General features: G+C 43.7%; 2 protein-coding genes across 3 annotated transcripts in view; one reads left to right on the forward strand and one right to left on the reverse strand.

Moving 5' to 3' along the window:
- The window catches only part of lgr6 (leucine-rich repeat containing G protein-coupled receptor 6), a 38,601-nt gene that overhangs the window by 4,578 nt on the left and 14,392 nt on the right, over positions 1-19,631 (reverse strand). The window contains exons 2-14 of the mRNA XM_082518179.1: positions 17,744-17,815; positions 11,911-11,982; positions 10,127-10,198; positions 6,918-7,133; positions 6,715-6,786; positions 3,701-3,769; positions 3,140-3,211; positions 2,939-3,010; positions 2,466-2,534; positions 1,799-1,870; positions 1,494-1,559; positions 1,310-1,381; positions 177-248 (exon numbers count right to left, since the gene is read on the reverse strand). Of these exons, the coding sequence (XP_082374305.1) occupies positions 177-248; positions 1,310-1,381; positions 1,494-1,559; positions 1,799-1,870; positions 2,466-2,534; positions 2,939-3,010; positions 3,140-3,211; positions 3,701-3,769; positions 6,715-6,786; positions 6,918-7,133; positions 10,127-10,198; positions 11,911-11,982; positions 17,744-17,815 (1,068 nt within the window). The remainder of the gene's footprint in view (positions 1-176; positions 249-1,309; positions 1,382-1,493; positions 1,560-1,798; positions 1,871-2,465; positions 2,535-2,938; positions 3,011-3,139; positions 3,212-3,700; positions 3,770-6,714; positions 6,787-6,917; positions 7,134-10,126; positions 10,199-11,910; positions 11,983-17,743; positions 17,816-19,631) is intronic.
- Positions 1,880-19,631, forward strand: part of LOC309696789 (uncharacterized protein) — a 56,778-nt gene continuing 39,026 nt past the window's right edge. Inside the window, exon 1 of one of the 2 annotated variants that reach the window (XM_082518206.1) lies at positions 1,880-1,961. The gene's annotated coding sequence lies outside the window, so the exon portion shown is untranslated. The remainder of the gene's footprint in view (positions 1,962-19,631) is intronic. The other variant, XM_082518204.1, reaches the window with a different exon arrangement.

A 19,631-nucleotide genomic window follows, 5' to 3' on the forward strand; every position in this document is an offset into this window, starting at 1 on the left:
TTTTAATGTTCGCTGCAAACTCTGCCAAAAGTCCACAGGTTTTCAGTGGAGCACGCAGCCAAGTATGGAGTGTTTGTGCAAGTGCAACACTCTGAGATGCATATATTCTTTATGCTTTTCTCAGAAGGAGGGGAGAACAAGATGAAAGGTAGAAGAGTCTTAGTGAGTTTACTCACAGTTTAACCAAAGAGTGAAGCGAAGCAAAGGCATCTGGGTGGATCCTCTCGATCATATTCCAGCTCAGGTCACTGACAACAGCAACAAAAAGAATCACAATGATGTGAAAGTGCCTGGAATGACGGCGCACACTTGGCAATGCTGTGTATCACCACTAGATGTCAGTAATAGGTCACAATCCTACAGTCTTGTTTAATCCAACAACCGATGATTTCCTTCGTTTTGGCATCAGAGTCCTTGGGTCATGTTGTGAAACCTCATTATAGCACAGATGATTTGACTTCTACATATTGTTTCAGTTAAACATGATTAGAGAAACAAAGTTCAAACTATGTGTTATTTCACAAGAAAAAACCTCAATGGTACATCAAATTTAGTTTCATTGTTTTGTCATCTCCTGCTATCCGGTTATTAATAACATATACAGATGGGTGACAAATTAAAAGAACAACCTAGAACTCCAACACTCATAGCGAGGACATCTGGTGCTCAGGGCATTTGCTGGGAAGGTTTTGGAGTCCAAGAAGCACGTCTTGCATCTCAGCAGATATGTGAGAGGGAAATTTTTCTGGTACTATTATATAATTTATATATGTTTTGCTGACTTTGCCAGCTGGAAGTTACACGTCTACAATCTTTGCTGTTGCAGAATTCTCCCAAAGATTTCAGTTCAGGATACAACCATGTCTCTGAAATATGGTGTTCCTGTTTGGGTCCACGTGTTTTGGGAATGGGCACAGGACATCAACACAGTTGTCCTGGGAGATATGTGATGAAATCATCCTATCTTCAAGGTTGTAATCTTTACTAATGCCCATGTCTCTTGGGTACAAAAGGTCACTGAGCAGTTAGAGTATTATGAAAATGATATGTATCATGTTCATGGTAACCATATCTCAAACAAAATAAGAGATTTTGGACTGACGTGGGCCCTTTAGATAGTGCTCCTGAGCACCATCATCATGAGCATAATGAGGGACTATTTTTTGTTTTTCTCTCCTTTGATTTTTCACCAGTCTGCATATTTTCAGTTCACTATCCTTACCCGACGGTGATGGTTATTTATAAAAAACACAAATTTCTAAATATATCGCGTGCAACTTGTGACTAAGACAAAGTAAAGTTGACTCACAGTGCTCTTAGAGAGGTGAGCTGCTGGAAGGTGCTTGACTCGATCCTTCTGATTTGATTGTGCTGCAACCCTCTGTTAGGAAAATGATATATGTAACCAAAGCACTATGTGCAGAGGTAAACTGAGAAAACTGCTGCCTTTGATACAGTAAGTGTGTGACTGTCTAGGGGGTTGAAAAACTCACATCTCTTGCAGTGCAGAGCAGTGGTAAAAGCTGGGCAGATCCTCTATCTGGTTGTAAGAAAGCTCCCTGCAACACAAACACAGTACACAGTGACCAGCTGTGGGTTTATGGTGTGGGAAATTATGGTCAGCTCTGTGAGGAAGGCAACACGGCAGGACAATAATTTTCTGTATTGATTGGATTTCACAGAGATGTGATTGTGCAAGTTCATGCTTTCTTTGGGGGGGGGGACAAGTCTCCGCAATTGAGTTGTGTGTATCAGATTTTGTACCTCTAACTTTTCCCCTTGGTGTGTATCTACTCACAGCACTCTGAGGCGAGGCAGCTGCTCACACAGATCCAGAGGCAGAGCTGAGAGACCAGCCCGAGTCAGCGTTCTGTAGGGGAAGGAAAAAAGAAGAGGATCTTCTGATCATTGTTGAAGTGCGAGCAAGCGAAAGGATCCTCCAGTGCAGCGAGTGTAACTTGGTGAGACAGGCAGCTGTGTAGGTTCGCCAAACCTGTCAATGGCTGACATAACTGCCTACTCTTCCCTGACTCTCCTCTTCATTCCCCGCTTCCCCTAAAGTCTGAACACACACATTTCCATCTATTTCCTTCAGTTTCTTTCCTGCCCGGTCTTATCTTTCTTGGCTCTTTGTCTCTCTTGTATGTGGAGTCTGATTTGTCATTTTGTCCTGAGCATCAAATCAAATAAAATCAATTTATTTATATATTAAAAACCACAAAGTGCTTCACAGTAATATAAAACAGAAATACATAAAATACATTAATAATCAGACATACAGCACAAATCTAATTAAAGTCTAAATAAATAAATACATCTAAACATCAACATTTTTTTTTACTGTACATTTTAAAGGCTCGCTTGGTGAAATTATATATTGTGGGTTTGTGGTGGCAGTGGTGCGTGTTTGTGTGTGTCTGTGTGGGTGGGAGGGACGGGTAGGTGCAAAGGGTACAAAGACTCACAAAATTTCCAGGCTGGTGGTTCCTTTCAGATCGGGAAACTCTCGAATCTGGGTTGCCCCGTTAAGGGAGCTACAGTCAAAGAAGGAAAAAAGTGTCAGACGACTGTCTTTGTTTCTCTCACTCCTCCTTTCTTTTCACTCACAGACACTCACAGACACACACACACACACACACACTCGCGCGTGTACACAGACCTTGTCTAACAGCTCATTTCATCCATCAAACTTTTTCTCCAACATCAACACAGGCTGCTTTGGCTGTCTCACTAGACATCATAAGTCACACCATTCAACATGTTCTTACAACACACTCTCTCTTACCACATCAGCACACAGCACAGCAATACGCTAACACAACATCATTCAGTAGGCCATTACACATGTCCACTCAACCCTCACTGCAAAGGACAGAAGATGATTTACACAGTGTTTGGGCTAACTCACTGGAATGGTTCCTGCTGACCGCATACTTACAGCGTGTGCAGCTTAGGTAAGAACTGGAAAGCGGATTTTCCCACAAACTGGATGGGGTTTTCATAGAAATGACTGCAACAAAAAGAGAGGAAAGAGACAATCACGTCACGCCCCGGAGAATAATTTGTTTTTGTAAATGGCTGATGGTGATGAAGTCTCAGTTGTGAGTCTGTCTGTGCAGATAGCAGCATTGAAGCTCACATGGTTTGGAGCTGAGGGTTTCCCACAAAGGCCCTCTCAGGGATGGCTTTGATATTGTTGTTATGGAAACCCCTGCAAATATAAAAAAAGACAATGTTAGTCAGGTTCTCTGTAAATATGTTTCTGATGATCTTAATAATCATTGTTATTATTTATTTTGGAGTCTGTGTGTGCATGTTTGTGTTTGGAGGAGGGACAGAGTGTGTTTGCGATTGAGAAGTCACATGTTCTCATCTTGCACCTGCCTTTGCACAGCTGAAAAGCATTTTTGGATACATGAGATGTAGACACGCACACATACGCTGTATCTGTGACACATAGGCGCGCTGCAGAACATCTGCTGAAGCGGAGGGAAAACACGGCTTGTGTGTGTGCATGTGCGCCTGTGTGTACGTGCAGGCGAGCGGCTGCGTGGGTGTGTAGCCAGCACCTGCTTGGGGTGAGAGAGATTGTATCCGAGTGCCACATTAAAATCACTTAACGGGATTACTCGGGATAACGCAACCACGATAGTCATGTCGGGCAGGTGTGTTTTTCGTGTTTGCGTGTGTGTGTACTCACAGTTCCTGAAGTTTGCTCAGTGTCCTGATGGCCACAGGGAACTCCTGCAGATCATTGTAGTTTAAATCCCTGTGAGAGAACCAGTAAGAGAAACAGTCATTATAAAGCAGCATGTTTATACCAGTCATGATGGAGACCATCCATCCATCATGTGGTCTTATATGTTTATGTGAGAAATGTTGCACGAGTGTGTGTGTGTGTGTGTCGCTGATAGAAGATTTTAGGGCCCTGAACTATCCTTTGGTTATGTAGCCTTAGACTGGTGGTGGGCAGGGCTTCACCTAACACGCTGTTTCTTCTTCACTCCTCTCTAAACTCTGTTTCTCGCTGCTTTCTTCTCTTTCCTCTCACCCAAACTACTCTTGGAAGAAGACTGCCCCTCCCTGAGCGTGGTATTTCCTGTTGAAAGGGAGTTTTTCCTTCCTGCTGTCACCAAGTGTTTGCTCATACGGGTAGTCAGATTGTTGGGGTTTTCTTTTTTCTACAGTATAAAGCAGCGGTCTCCAACCTTTTTTGCGCCACGGACCGGTTTATGCTCGACATTATTTTCACGGACCGGCCTTTAAGGTGTCGCAGATAAATACAACAAAATAAAACTAGTACCGGTACCGAAAAAAAGAAGATTTATTCATAACACACCTGAAAAGACCCAGGAAAACCGAGTTAACGATAAAAACGATAACAAAATAACGCTGAACACCGATAAAAACCCTGAAAACCAGACATTTCACACCTGAGCCTCTACTCTCGTGGCCTGGTACCGGTCCGAGGCCCGGGGGTTGGGGACCGCTGGTATAAAGCACCTTGAGGTGACTCTCATTGTGAGTTGGCACCATGTAGATAAAACTGAACTGAATTGAGCGCCATTACCTCTTTCTTAGGGAGTAAAAAAATTCAACCAATTCTGTCGCTAATTCTAAGATGTACCTGTATGAAAAATGTGTTGGTGAGATGGAGAAAAGATGTGACCATTATCTAACATTCCAGCAATCGATCTCACAAACAAGTTTGCAGACCTTATCTTGGTTCTCCACCATCTCCGCGGCATGTGTCAGATTGAGAGTAGATTAATGGCCTAACTATGCGATGAAGTAGATCCCTAAATTACCCAAAGCATTTTTATATTCTTTAAAACTGTGCTTTCACTTTGATGCATATCAGACTATTAGTGTATCAAACATTGGCGAAGTGTCGTTTGCGATTTGGGTGTGACCCTTGACCTTTTACTGCTCCGTCTTGATTATTCAGGATTTTGTCTCATCAGTTTTTCACACTCAATAAGATAAACACCTGACACAGTTCCTAGACTGTATTTCCATTCTTTACACAAGTATGCACATTAGAGCCCTTCTGTGCATGGGAGAAATGTAGTGTACATGTGACTGCATGTATACGAGTATGTACTTTGGTGTATTAAAATGTATGCCAGGGCATGTGTGCACTTAAGAGCCTCCTTTGAAGATTTCCAGCCATCAAGATCAAAGGATATCCTAAAGTCCTATTCAACTGGATTTGTTTTTATTCTGTTCAAGTAGCCAAATACCTTTGATGAAGAACTTTGAGAGATATATGTATGTATTTCCAGCAAATGTTGTGAAATGTTTGTCTGCCGGTGTCTGTTCTGTCTTGTTTGCATATGCTGTTGCATTTTCCTGCAGGCCTCTGGACGGCTCCTCGTAGTAATGATTTTATAATACACACTAGGGGTTGGGGAGGGTGGCGGCGATACAGATGGTCTCTCGTATTTCTCATAAGCAAAGCCACTGTGAGAGATTAACCCATCATACCAGTGCGATCCCCACGTCAATGACACCTGTCATCTTATCCCGCCGAGTCATCGATCTCTCCCCCACCGCTGACAGTCCAAACACTTTAACACGCACTATTCTGGTCCAGAGAGCTCCATCCCTCTTTTTCACAATCTCCAGTTTCCCTTCATCCCCTTAACCATTCCTCCTCCGCCTTACGCCGTGTTTCCTCACAGTTCCCAGAACTGATAATGACTTTCAATTTGAGCGTAAAGCTGTATTATTGCACAGGCAGACAGTACTCGCTTATGTGCACGCACGTGCATGTGCCCAGACACTCATAAAAAAGAAAGCCGTGCTTTTTTTATTTTTTTTAACACTTCAACAGGTTGTTAAGCAGCATGCCAGACAAAGTGTTTTCATCAGACCACCGTGAATTTTGCAGGAGACACTATTTCTTTTCTCTCCCCACCTCTTTCATGAAGCTGTGTCGGTTTTCTGCGGTTTCCATATTGGTGTGTGGTTAGGAGGTAGTAATTGAGGCGACGGCACGTACTCGCGAAAACTCTCTCCTGTAGTCTTTACTTGACCCTAACTCTGGCTAGCAACTGCTCATTCAAAACACCGCGATGATGCTTTAAAGGAATCAAAGACGACTTTTTTACCTTCACATTCCCGTCACTCATTCGTTGGTTGTGGTTTTGAGAAACGTTCAGGCGCTTCATGAAATTATCGGGGCATTAATCATTTTTATGACTTTACAATTTAGCACCACACTTCATTATTCTTTGGCGCACTTGTTTCATATGATTTGTAAAAACAAAATTTTTTTCAGGTGTTCCAAGTAACACCAACCAGCTTTACACACACACAAGCACACCTACACACTCACACACAATCAGGGCTTTAGTGAGGCACATAATGTGAGTCTTTTGGTTGTGTTACCTCCTTCAGGTTATATTTAGGGAGTTTTTCAAATATCTTGGGTTATACTGAGGCAATGTGATTGCTGTAAACACTACTATAGCAAATGAATGTTGATACTTGCTGATGCTTTGTAATCAAAAAGCCTGCAGTGGTGATTTTGGAAACAAGGAGGTGCTCATTTAGGCCAAAGAAATGCATTCCCTTCAGTGTGCGTGCATGCATGCGTGCGTGCGTGTCAGACTGTTAAAACGTCCTTTGTTATTTTTAATACTGTCCAACAGTGTGTGTGTGAGCACGGCTGTGTGTTTCAGTGAGAATGCATGAATGTTGGATACTCACAGTGTCTCCAGACTGTTTAAACCTTCAAAACATCTCGAGCCCATGCTCCTGATGTGGTTGTTATGGAGATGCCTGGAAAAACGACACAGACATTTTTCAAAAAATTGAAATTAATTTCATGAAAAAAAACAAAAACAATGCCACAGTATGTCGAAACATTATTTCAGCTCAGCGGAGGACAAATAACGCACAATGCAACTTACAGTACCACAAGGGCAGAGAGGTTGGTAAATGCGTAATCTGGGATGTGTGTGATTTGGTTGAGCGCCAGCGTCATGGCCTGCAGGGAGGGCAGAGAGTCAAGCGCCATCACTGGGATCTCCGTTAGGGAGTTGTCATCTAGCCACAGGTGTCTAAGGGAGCGGACGCCTCTGAAGGCCTCAGCCGGAACCACAGACAACAGGTTCGCGTCAAGACGCCTGCAGGGTGAGAGGAACTGAGCTTAACGAGATAATCACCAAGTCTGAGTACAGTATTCTTGCTCATGTGGATGCGTATCTGTGCTTCTGTGTGCATTAGTGGTTGTGTGTCACGGCACTGAAACGGTTTGGCTTACAGGAAGGTTATTATGAGAATTACACGTCCTTTATTCTGCTTCTTTCATCTTTACTGCAGCTTCTTAGAAGTTTCTCATTATGATTTATTCCCATGCTAAATACGCCACGAGAAGCTTCGCCAGCACAGACATGTGTGAAATGTAAGATGAGAAAATGACAGTTGCAAAAATGTGGAAATGATTGTGGTGAGTCTTTTATATTTGTGCTCTTTTTGTTGTGACACTCGCTGAGTGTCTGGAAAAGGTAGAAGACAGAAGGAAGCATTCTCAGCTTTTTTACTTTTTCCCAGTTTAGTCTCTGAAATTTCCACCAATCAAACGCTAATGCGACTTCTTACAGCCAATGAAGTGACAGCAAACACACACACACACACTCACACACTGCCACATATGCACTTTCATCTTTTCAACTATAAAAAAAAACCTAACAAACCTTTGTTCCCCTCTGTGCTCTGAACCCACAGGCCATGAGTGTGGACACGCCGTCCGTGTACATTTACACACACACACACACACACACACACTCTGCCGATCATGATGAATGATCCCCTCAGGGCGGAGTTGACAAGAGAGACCACTTCCTCCTGCTATTCTTCTTTCTTTGGCCCGTCACACTCACTCATTCATTTCCCTCCCTCCGGCCTCTCTCGCACTCGCGTTTTGTTTCTTATATCTTCATTGACGCACTCCCCAGCTGCTTTGAATCCCTTTTGCATCTCAGTCCTTAATTCTTGTTCATCTTTCAAACATCCCCTCCTTATCAATCTTCTGCCGAGGTTCTTTGATTCCTGCGCTCCAGTTCTCCTCGCCCCCTCGGAGGTTTTACCAAACAAAAAGCATCTTCAAAGTGAAATCTGAACTTGAACTCTGAACTCTGGGCTTGTCTGCCTGGGGGAAGTTTCCATCAGGAGAGCAACTGCATACACTGGCAGATGCTCACACACACAGAGGCACCTAGCACCATATATGTAAATACTTCTGAATGTGTTTTCAGCGCACGTTTCTTTTTTTCTTTTTGCAGCGCTAAACATTTGCCCTTGTGCACCCCGTATCCTGCAACTGTGGACATTGTTTGTCCCTGAACCAAATCACAGGATGAAAGCTACAGAAGGTCTTTCTGCTTTCTCTGGGTTGTTCTCCGGGGTAAAATAATAATTCCTCCTTTTCGAGTGGACCTGCCAGGTCTGGTGAAGGTCCAGACAGAACCAGGAATGTTCCACAAAGGCTAATAAAGCAGACATTTCCTGTCCATCACATCAAAGTCTGACGTATGATTACCAGAGTAAGAAGCAGAGGCAGAAAGAGAAAAATCCTTTAAATGATCCTGGAGCTCTGGGTTACTGCTTCTGTTTGTTCAATTCTCCAGATGGACAAAATTTTATACAACCAGGATCTTTGGTGAAGGGGGCGGGGGCTGTTTTACTGCCATGTAGTCCATTTTCCCTAAACCTGGTTACACTGATCTAAATCTGCCTGTGAAACTCATGAGTGTTGATAAGGCTACACTACTTAACCCTTTGGTAAGGACCCAAAACACATCTGTCTGCTTATGATGGCACAAGCAACAGCACTCACACTGTGCTGTAATTATCCTGCTCCAAGAGGCAAATTTCTTGAATCAATCTCGCTGCTGAGAACAGAATCGCTGTTTGAGATTAAGTCATGATTTATTTTGGATGAAAGCCTCCTTTAATACATTCATACCAATTTGAATCCATGTGACTCTTTCTTTTTACCTGGTGTGTTTTATGTCAGTGAGAGGCGCCGACAAGCTTCACTCTCCAAAGCCTTTCCAGTAATCTTTCTGTGCTCAGCTTATCATTACTGTAATGACAAGGTGCGTCTCTATACACTGGCTCTGTTTGTGTACTCTGTGTGTGTGTGCGCACGAGTGTGTGTGCATGTGTGTTTTTCATTACTTGTGACAATTTCTATCCGCTAAAAGAAAAAGATCTGTGAAGACCACACGCTCGTACGCAAAGACACGCAGACATCATCATGACAGCAATTTGTTAATTCAGACAAGAGCAGTCTGCACTGATGTGTCTGCCAGAACAAAGTGTGTGTGTGTCTGTGTGTGTGTGTGCTGGCTGGGTGACTGTACTGAAGGGGTGCAGGCCTGCTTAATACCAGACAGGGGAAACGTTGTAGGTGGTAGAGGAGTTAGACATGCACGCCCCTCCTGTGTTACAACCCCAGCAATTTTGGTGTGTGCACTTGTGTGTGTGTGTGTGTGTGTGTGTGTGTGTGTCTTTGCGATGAAGGAAAAGGCTTTATGGATATTTGCAAGGAATTAATAATTTGGAAAGTGGAGACGTGGAGTACATGTGGAGGGCAATGTTCGAAGAGTGGGGTACCGGTGAGCAATTGCAGATGAGGTGGTCCACACATGCACACACACGCATGCACACTGACACACACATACACTGACCCTGCAGATTAGACAATTAGGTCACCAAACACTCTCATTAGCCAGGGGGATAGCAGTGTGGGTGGTGGGAGAAGAACAGGGGAGTAGGAGTAGAGGAGGAAGAGAGGGGGAACTGATGGAAAATGGGGTTGTTTCACAGCTCATTGGAGATGCTCTCGCTGGCCTGCAGTGTCTGCTGTTTCCCTCATGGCTTCCAGATGCTACCATGCACTGCACTGACACAATCAGGCTGTGACTTCTTCCATTAAGCAGCACAGCAGCACTGAGCGCACAACTATTGCAGCCACCATTTGGATATGGTCTGTCATTTGTCAGCAGTGCTCCTATACCTGCATTGTGGTTATTAGTGAAATGCGTAGGTGGCCAGTGTTTCATTCACTGCTGGATGAGAAGATGAGTGCAATGTGTATAAGACGGAGACTCACAAGGACAGGAGGTTGGGTAGGTCCCAAGGAGCATCATCAGGAAGTCTCTCCAGCTGGTTGTTCTGTAGCATCCTACAAGGCACACACACATTACACAGCTATATGTATCATGTCTATACTTCATGAAGTTTTCGTACTGGATGTGTGTGCACATGCGAGAGCGAGAGTGCAACGGGCAGGACAAAAATTTCATAGTGAGGGAAATCTGACACAAGAAGGAAAGGGCCAGTGAAAGCTTGAAGAGAAGCAGAGAATGAAGGGTAGAGCAAAAGAGAAAGAGCCTCCCTGGGTGGGCTGCTGATGTCATTCTCAAAAGATTGGAGCAAAAATGGGGAGGAAGTGGGAAGCAAACAATAGACCTCTCTCTTTACTCACCCTCCCTTGCTTTTTCTATCTATCTCACACTATTTCTTCAGTTTTATTGTGACAAGTCCACTTAAACAGGCTCATAAAGCCTCCGGTGTGTCACATAGACCCAGGGGGTCAATGTGCCACAGTAGTCTGTCTCTGTGAATGCTTCGTGTCTTGTGTGATAGGAATCGTATATCGTATTTCCACTGTTGAGAAATGCTTCTTTTTTTCCTCCCCCGCCAGTATGATATGAAGTATAATATGAAGTATAATTAAAACATTTCCTTGCGCATGTGTTTATTTATTTAGCTGTAAATGAAGGATGGAGCATAGCGCATGTAATAGCATAGTTTTCACATTTATTTATATAACTTTTCTGTTTTTATATATTTTCCTGTTTCAAAGAATTTCCCAATGGGGAGGATTCCTGTTCAACCTCTGCGAGTGTGGTGTGCCTGTGAGAGTCAGCAGGGATCTTGTGGTTAACCTAGACAAGGTCAGCAGTATTTTCATGTCTAACACAGGGAGACCTTCACCGTTATGTTAAGAAATTAAATGGATAGTTCAGTTACCGTGAGGTCAAAGAGATCCTCCAAAGTTTTCCTTTTGCGTTGTAGTGTCGAGTGTATATGACACAGTGTATTTCCCACTATCGTTCATTGCGGTTGGCTCGTTCTGTTTCGGTGAGTTTCACGGCACAAGGTGAAAGAAGATCAACTGGTGTGCCTGGTAATTCTCTAGATTCCCTCAAATTACAAACCACAAGTTTGCTAGCTGAGTTTATATTCTGTGGAACTGCCGCTCTGACTTTTCTCAGCCAAGGTCCAAAAGGAGTTGAGGGGGTTGGCAAAGCTCATGAAAATCTCCTTAAAATCCTTGTCCTGCGCTAACTAGAAATATGGCTGCAACTCATTAGATCCTGCGCTCACAAGTCAAAAGGTGCTCTGAGTTTTGTGGCTGCTTTGCACTTTTTTTATGATTTAATACTTTGCAGCAGCTCTAACAGTTGGTGGCCAAGAACACAGTTTGAGAAGTGTGGTGTTAAGAGAACAGCTTTGAATGGAGTCCTTGGTCAATTATTTGTCACTTTCTGTAATCTCAGTGGGTGGTGTGACTGGGAGGTCCCTGCAATACACCTGTAAGGGTATGTGTGTGTGTGTGTGTGTGTGTGTGTGTGTGTGTGTGTGTGTGTGTGTGTGTCCTCGCAAGTGAAACAGTGCTTGTTTAGAAATAAAGGTGCTGCAAGCAGTGCATGTCTCCCCCAATCTCATAAAATTTAACTGCAGTTAATGATGCATGGCTTGTGTGTTTCATTCAAGGTAGGGCAAGTTCCCTTTCAAAGGATAGAGTGGGATAAACCCACAGTGGCGGTTTAGGCATGGGGATTAAACCAGGGCTGTGGTATAGGTGAGAGGGTGGAGGAAGTTACTTACAGAACTTTCAGGTTGTGTAGACCTTGGAAGGCGAGGCCTGAGATATACCTCAGCTGATTCCCTGAGATACGCCTAAAAGAGAAACAAGCAAAATTATAAAAGTGAAAAATCGAAATACAATCATAGACACAAAAAAAGTTACAAGTCTCAAGAGAAGAGCTTTCTTTACGTTCATTTACGTATTTTATTCGATACTTTTTGGATGAGGCTGTGATGTGACTTCATCCCAGACTGCTTTGGGGTTATTGTTGGGGCAGTATGCAAATAAGAATTTTCTATTCCCTTCAGTGTGGTTGCTATTGGCCCGAGGCACACCCTGAAACCTTAACCAATTCTGGGAGCGCCGATGAGTGAGTAAAGACTGAATTGAATGAGACTGGGTCAACAAGTGCACCGCATAAGTATATGTGTGGATGTGAGTGTGTTTATGTGCGTGTTTGTATAGTAAGGTGTATACTATATGTGTGCGCACAAACACATGTGTGCAGCGAGACATTGCGTGCCCTAATTTCCATGTCCTTGAGGGTAAATCGGCCTATTCTAAAGGGGCCTCGAGGACAGCGGGGAGAGAAACCACACGCATTCACACAAGCAATCCAATCAGTTTGTTTATCAAACACAGCACCTAATGGTCATTTGTGAGTGTGTGTATAAGATGTCCAAATAAATAACATTCAGTCCAGCAGAATAACTCTCAAGGTCACAAGCTGGAAGCGCAGTTTAAACACAGATTTGGGCTTCACAACTCAAGACCACCCACTTTTATTAAACACACACACAAGACGTTATATGTTACTCATTGGAGCCCTCCTCCACCTCACACAATTGCTCTACAGGTGATGTTTGCCTGACATTTCAGCTTAATGCTAAGCAGCCTGCTTCTGGAAAAGCTGTACCAACAGTGCCAGGATGCTAAATTATTGATAGAGTGTGCTGTCTGCCTTCCCAAGCCACTAGCATCCAGATGGTAAATGGTCGAGGGCTCCCGTCAAACTCCCTCTGACATCTGACGCTCATGTCAACATGTCTGTGTTGTATTACTGTGCAGTGGCAAACCACACAGCTCCACCCACGCCTGCCAAATCTCACACTCGGCTCAGTTTATAACTTTTACAGATCTCGTATTTATCAACAGAAACACACACATCGGCTCGCTAGAACACAAAGCGAGCCGATCACTATCCAAGCTATTGTGGTGCCATTTAGTCAAACCACAGTCAAAACTTATTCACATAGACATAAACAGTGCCGTATGAAATCTCAATATAGATTTCCCAAAAATGACAGACGTATGACAGACAGTTATTTCTTTGAGCATTCAACTCAATGACACTCCCAATATTTATCCGTAATTTCAAGAAAAACTGGTTCAGTTTCCCCTTGATTGAATTTTAATGTCTCTCCAGGGACAATAAATACCATTCTGAGTTTCCGCAGATGCACAATCTGGTCAACAGGGATATTTTTAGGTCGATTTCCAGAGATGCATTTAAGTTTCTGAAATAAAAACGCCTTCAGTGCCTTGTTTTGGCTAGTCTTTAATATATAGTATACTTATTTATATATGTATGCATTGAAAGGCTTTGATGCAGCAGCAAGAGAAATAAGTGATTTTTCAATGTGGACGATGACGGATGCCAGCGATTCTACATTTTAGAAAACAAACACTGTAGTTAGGGTATTTTGTGCACGTCCCACTGCCAGTGCAGCCATTCTCTATTCAACTGTAGCCAACACAGCAATAAAGCAGAATCGTGTTTTTCTTGCCGACGTCATTTATCAAATGAATAATTACGTCGATGGCGAGGATGGATGCTGAAAAGGGAAAGAAATGCTCAGACGTTCCTGATAGACATCAGCAGAACATCGGCAGTAGCCGCTGACCAACTGTTTCCATTAAATCAGAGTGTGTATTTATGTGTGTGTAAATGATCGTACGTTTGAGTGAATGTTCCACACTTTGCCTCCTAGTCGTTCCACATCAATCTCCGTCTAATGAAAGGCGCCTTGCTCATGTCAAACCGCGGCTCCAACTGTTTCTTCTTTCTTCTTTCGTTCTTTTAATTTGATTTGAGGATTGTTACAATTGCTCTTGGCCTCTGTGCTGCACAGATAAAAATTCCACCTCAACTATAAAATGATTCATAGGTAACATAGCAGAAGCCAGTGGAGACGGGTGTTGCTGGTAACAGAGGTGAGACCACCCTCCTATTTGGGCCGATCAGAGAGGGATTCGCTGAAGCACATCCACCGCTGATTGTTCTATGTATCATCTCGTTCTATTGCCTCAAAATAATAAACAAGACGACAGATTAAAGACCTCGGGAACAAAGACGGCATCATATTTTGGCACACTATCTCGGGTAGTGATAGTCATAGTGGTAGCAGGACCAGGGTAGGTGATAGGAGTTGATGATGAAAGGGGAGACAGAGGAGATAAACGGGTCTTATCAGCGAGAGGGCGAATTGTGCGTGGGTGTTTTATGTAAGTGCTTAGTACGCGCATGTTTTACAACCTTGGCCCGTCAAAAGAAATGTGAGCACATGACCTTTGACTTGACATCGAGGTCAACCACTTAACCTGCCATTAACCTCTGAAATTGAGGGAGTAAAATGCAGACACGTGGAGCGTCAGCCTTTGAATGTGGTTGTTTGTGGGCAGCACATGAACCATTCTGGCAACACTAAGAGGAAAAGTTTGAATTGGTCTATATTAGATAGTCTTGGCTGGGTGCTGCACCTGGAACATCAAGCCAGCCAACGCTTTGACCTCTTAACCCTCCCCCATGTCATATTCCCGGCCTATCAGCAGACAATCTTATCGCCAAGAGAAAGACAAGCAGGGCATCGTTGGCCTCCACTCACCACCTCTCTACTCTTGCATTTGGATTTCATATCTCACATGTGATAGTTGGAGTCAGAGGGCTGCGATATGACTGGATCCAATCAAGAGTGTCAGAAGATAAGACGAGCATATTCCGTGCACATTAAGTTAAGATGTAGGCCAAAAGAGGCAAAGTCACCAATGATGGGAAGTCAGATTATTCCACCTGTCAGGCCACTTGAAGTGGTGTCAGATCACCTCTATAATTACGAGGTGTTAGATAGCTGCAGATAATGATAAGGTGAGTAGGAGACACGACGCAAGTGGCTGATTATGAAGTTAAAGGCAAAAGCAGAGTGAAATATGAGATCAGGAGCTACAAACAGGGATGGACTTTGATAATGATGATGGGCTGGAAGCGGTGGTTTTCAGAAAGAAACATCTTCGAGGGCAGTCTCACTCCAAGCCGTCCTCTGGTAGCTCCAAGTTACCGCTTCATGAGAAAATGGCTTTTTTAGAGCAAAACTTTTAAAAAAGAGGGCGTGTCCTTGATATGACGGCCAGATAAGAAACCAGTTTAGGAGTCTGTATCCAAGCATGGGCATCGCTGCCCTCTCATTAATCCACAGACACGCAGTCGCCTCTCTTCAAGCTTCGTCTGACTGACAGTTGTGTGCATGTTTTTGTGTTTAAATTAAGACCCAAATTCACTGATCAAAGTGCTGAATGAAGGCTTAATAAGAGGGATCTGAGATCAATAGAAATAAGGACTTACAGGCAGGGAAAGGGCTGGAGGGAGGGATGGTTGTGCTCACATCTTATTATCAATATTAATGGTGCAGTGACTCAAAGGAAGGTTTAGCCCAGTAAGATTAGCTACCTTTGTGAGTTAATTTGATCACCTCGTTTTAGGTTCAAAGGGATTAGCTGTTATTCACTTTGAAGCTACAGAGGTGAGAACTGAGCAAAGAGATAAGAGGTGGGATGACACAGTTTGTGTTCAAATAGAGATAATCTGTACCCTCACCTTCCTGTAGCGTAGCACAGGATAAATGTTGAAACTCTTGCCATCAGCAAATTTGTTTTAGTTTGTGAAAATGTGACGTGAGAGCAGAAAAAATGTCAAAGGCAGAGACTACACGGCCTGCAGTGAAGTGAAGATGGGGGGGACTGTGAAAATGAATTCAGTGGGAGGGAGACGGAGTAAGGGAGGGCGGGCGGCGAAGCAGAGCCCAACATCAAACAATTTATCACTCTGCCAGTCACAACACGCCTGCCCCTTGCCTCTCCCTGCTACCAAACAGTTCTCGAGACCCACATCAAAAGCTGTCTCTCTCAAACCAATCATGTTTGTGTTGAGAGCGTTGATTTGTTTTTCTGAGCTTTCTAAGTGTAGCACAACCTGTTATCGCTTTGTCTCTTTAAACCATTTCAGGCAGAGATGAATATTTTTAAAAAGCACTTTTCCTGCCCTTGAAATGTCACGATCGTCTCAGAACATCTCCTGAAATGGTCACAGGGCTGGAAAAAAAAATTGGCTTCAGGGAAGGAACATACTCCTTGGAAGAATTACAAAGCAACAAAAAGTCTCCATAAAGTGTCAGAACTTGATAGCTATGCAGACGAAGCAAGATCAATGGGCCTGTAAAACACTGGGATGGTTGTTCCTGGACAAACACTACAGATGGAGCTGTGTCCAAGGCCCCGCTTCAACCCCCACCCCTGCCATTTCCCCCCACCCGATGCAGGCAAATGTCAGCTTCAGTGCTCAGCACCACCCTGAACTGCGTGGTTTTCGTTATTACGCCAACAGCAATATCTGACCTGTAACGTTTTACAACCGCAAAAGTTCAGATCAGCAATGCAATAAGCTGCAATAAATCAAAGTGGTCGATTCGATATTCCGGCTTTTAAAGTGCCACATAATTTCCCTTCGTTCTGCTCTTCGGACACAGTTGGACGGCAACTCAAAGGAAATGTAGCGACCGCCCGGCTAACCTTGTTGCTTTCATCATCGTTAGCTCATGCCTCACAGGCTGCAGCTGCGCAAATTAGCAAAGAAAACAGCAGACTGTCCAAACACCCGATGAAGACACACACATGCGCACACACAAAGTTTGCAGGATTCAGAGGTGAAATAATCACGTGAACGCTGACATACAAGCATAAGCCCCCTCGAACTCAAACACACTACACTCTTACGCACATTCACGCCCTGAGGGCAAGTCTGTAGGCAGCTTTTGTCAAACGGAGACGGAATTCTGCTGGGTGGTTGGAGTAGTCAGATCCGATATCGGCGAGGTTGACTGAGAACGTGTTCAAAAAAGTTTTGCAAACTTGCTGCGCCTTGTATTCTTTTAACAGCCCTGTGAGACTGAAACCAATACTACTTCTTTTTTACCTTGAAAGCGCCGGCCAGATTTCCTCTGTAGCATATGCTATGGTAGTCGAAAACATTTAGACTTCTTATAGTCTAACATATTGTTTGTTTAGTTTCATTTGATCAAATAAAGCTGTATTTATTACCAGCCAAGAGACGTATGTGAAAGATATTCCAATGAATCCATACTTAATTCTATTTGCATTATTTGTTGTCCCAGGGCTATCCTAAAAGTCTCCCATCGTGTGTGTTTATCTTGGCGAGGACACTTGTCTACGAGCGAACTGTTTCTGCTGATCTGTCCAGCTGAACCGAATTCAAGGAGGGCAAGAAAGCAGAGGCTTGGATGCCGAGCACAGAACCTGCGCTTTAAAGACCATATATTTGATCTCTGAGTGAATATCAGGTTCGCCTCAGCTCTCCCTTTTGTGCAGCCATCCCAGGATATACTAGCATATTGCTTCAGGCACTTTCTTGGTAGGGGAGATCAGAGGCGGGCCAGAATCATCAACCTCATCTCTGGCGTCTGTGGGTATCAGCGGTTCAAGGAATTACTGGTTCTCGTCATGCACGAGTTGTGACAGTGCAGGTTCATTAAGTGAGCGTGAGTTGAATGATTGTGCACTCACAGTTCTGATAGCAGGTGCAGTCGGTGGAAGGCCCTGGGCTGGATCTCGCTGATGTTGTTCATGCTCAGATCCCTAGAGAGAGAGAGAAACGGGGAAAATCAAAGAGTCAGTCAATGCGTGCCTTTTTAATGTTCTTTGAAAACGCTCAGAGACGTAAAATTATAAATGTTTCGGATGCCTTTTTCATATGGAAATCCATCCTCGCGAGCAGGGAGTAGTACACAGAGAGAGGTTACAGGGTTAGGTAGAGAGGTTGGAGAACTGAAGGGAGGAGAGGGAGATGCAGAGGAGAATTTTCCCCAATGAATCATTGTTGGGCAGCTGTAATTTCCTCCTCGTCCCAGTGACTCTTTCTCTTTTCCAGATGTCTCACTCTGCTTTCTCTCAGATCTGACCCCTCGGTCCCCCCTTCCTATCTATCTCGTTCTCCTTCCCGTTCTCAGTCTCTTGGCTTCTTTCTTCTTCCTCAGGTTTCTCCTGAGACCACCTCCTTCCCCCTTTGTTCATTGCTTTAACACAGGCACACTCCATTTCTTTGATTCTTCGACACACACTCTGACGTGAGAGGGTGTGTTGAGGGGTGAGTGTTGACGCAGCTGCGTTGTGGTGAAAGAGGGAGAGGTGAAGGATGCTCAGACTCATGCGTGCACACACACACACACATTAAACACACACACTTTTTCACATCTTTTTTTAACACTCGGGGACAGCCTATGTGTCAGCCTCTGGTAGAAAACATATATAACCTTTTAACTCGGTCATGTAAGGTCATCTCTTTGATTAGCACGGGGAAAGCAAGAAGGTTTTACATCACCTCTGCTTTGCTTTCAGCCCTTGGGGTCTTGCATGAGCCTTCAGGAGTGAGACTTGAATTTGCGTGTCTCTGTGTGTGTATGACACTAACATTGCTCATAAAGCCAGACCACCAGGCTAGCGAGTGTAAACTCTGTTCTCAGAAGCCCTTTGCAGTTGGGAGTTTTGACACACTGCCTGTTTGTTTGTCAAGTCAGCCAAGCTGACAGGGGGCTGGACAGATCTGTCCTCAGGCGTGATCTATATCCAACTTCAGGGAGATATGGAAAAAAACTGTGCTTGGTTCAAAAAATGTGGGTATTTGAGTAGCCTGTCATAATTAGCAGACGAGTCAAATTCAGTATAACAAAAATCTGGTACACCGTCAAGGATAACACACAGCATAAGCTCCATGTGTCACGTGTAATGAGGGGGTGTGTTCTTACCAAGCGATGAGCTTGCAACGTTAGCAGGGTGCCATGAAACAGGTCAGATCATTGCAGAGCCTTTTCTACAGCATCTGCTGACAATTAATATTTTCCTAAGAAAGTATAATAAAGGCACGAATGTAAACTCTTGGGGGGGTCTGACAGCAGAGAGAGGTGTTCAAGGTGTTATTCAAGGACCTTCCAGTGTGACATTCTGTAGGGATTTCGATATTTTGGTTTCACTGTTGCATTGATGTTACTGACCTACTCTTAGTAGTTACTTGTCTTTCATGCTTATAAAATAATGAGCAAGGCCTGTGTTGTTGTTTTACTGCTTGTTTGGTATGCTTGGTAATGCATACTGACAGCTCAAAGTAATAGCCTAAGGTAGCACTCGGCCTATAAAGGAGGATAAGAAGGAGACTTCAAGCTAAAGTAAATAATGCGGGTATGAAAACATTCAATAATGGTTTGTCAAATGTTTACAGAGGAATGTGATATTTATTCATGTTTGTGTAATCTAAACTGTGTTTGCTTATAATGAAAACCGGGCACCTGTAAATACAAGGCTAGTCCAAGGCTGCATACCTCCAGCAAGAGTGAGAATTTCCCCCATCACGGATCCAGAACTATATCACAAATATGTATATATATGACACACTATGTCA

Source organism: Aulonocara stuartgranti, assembly GCF_965226115.1.
Source record: "Aulonocara stuartgranti genome assembly, chromosome: 20".
NCBI lineage: Eukaryota > Metazoa > Chordata > Actinopteri > Cichliformes > Cichlidae > Aulonocara > Aulonocara stuartgranti.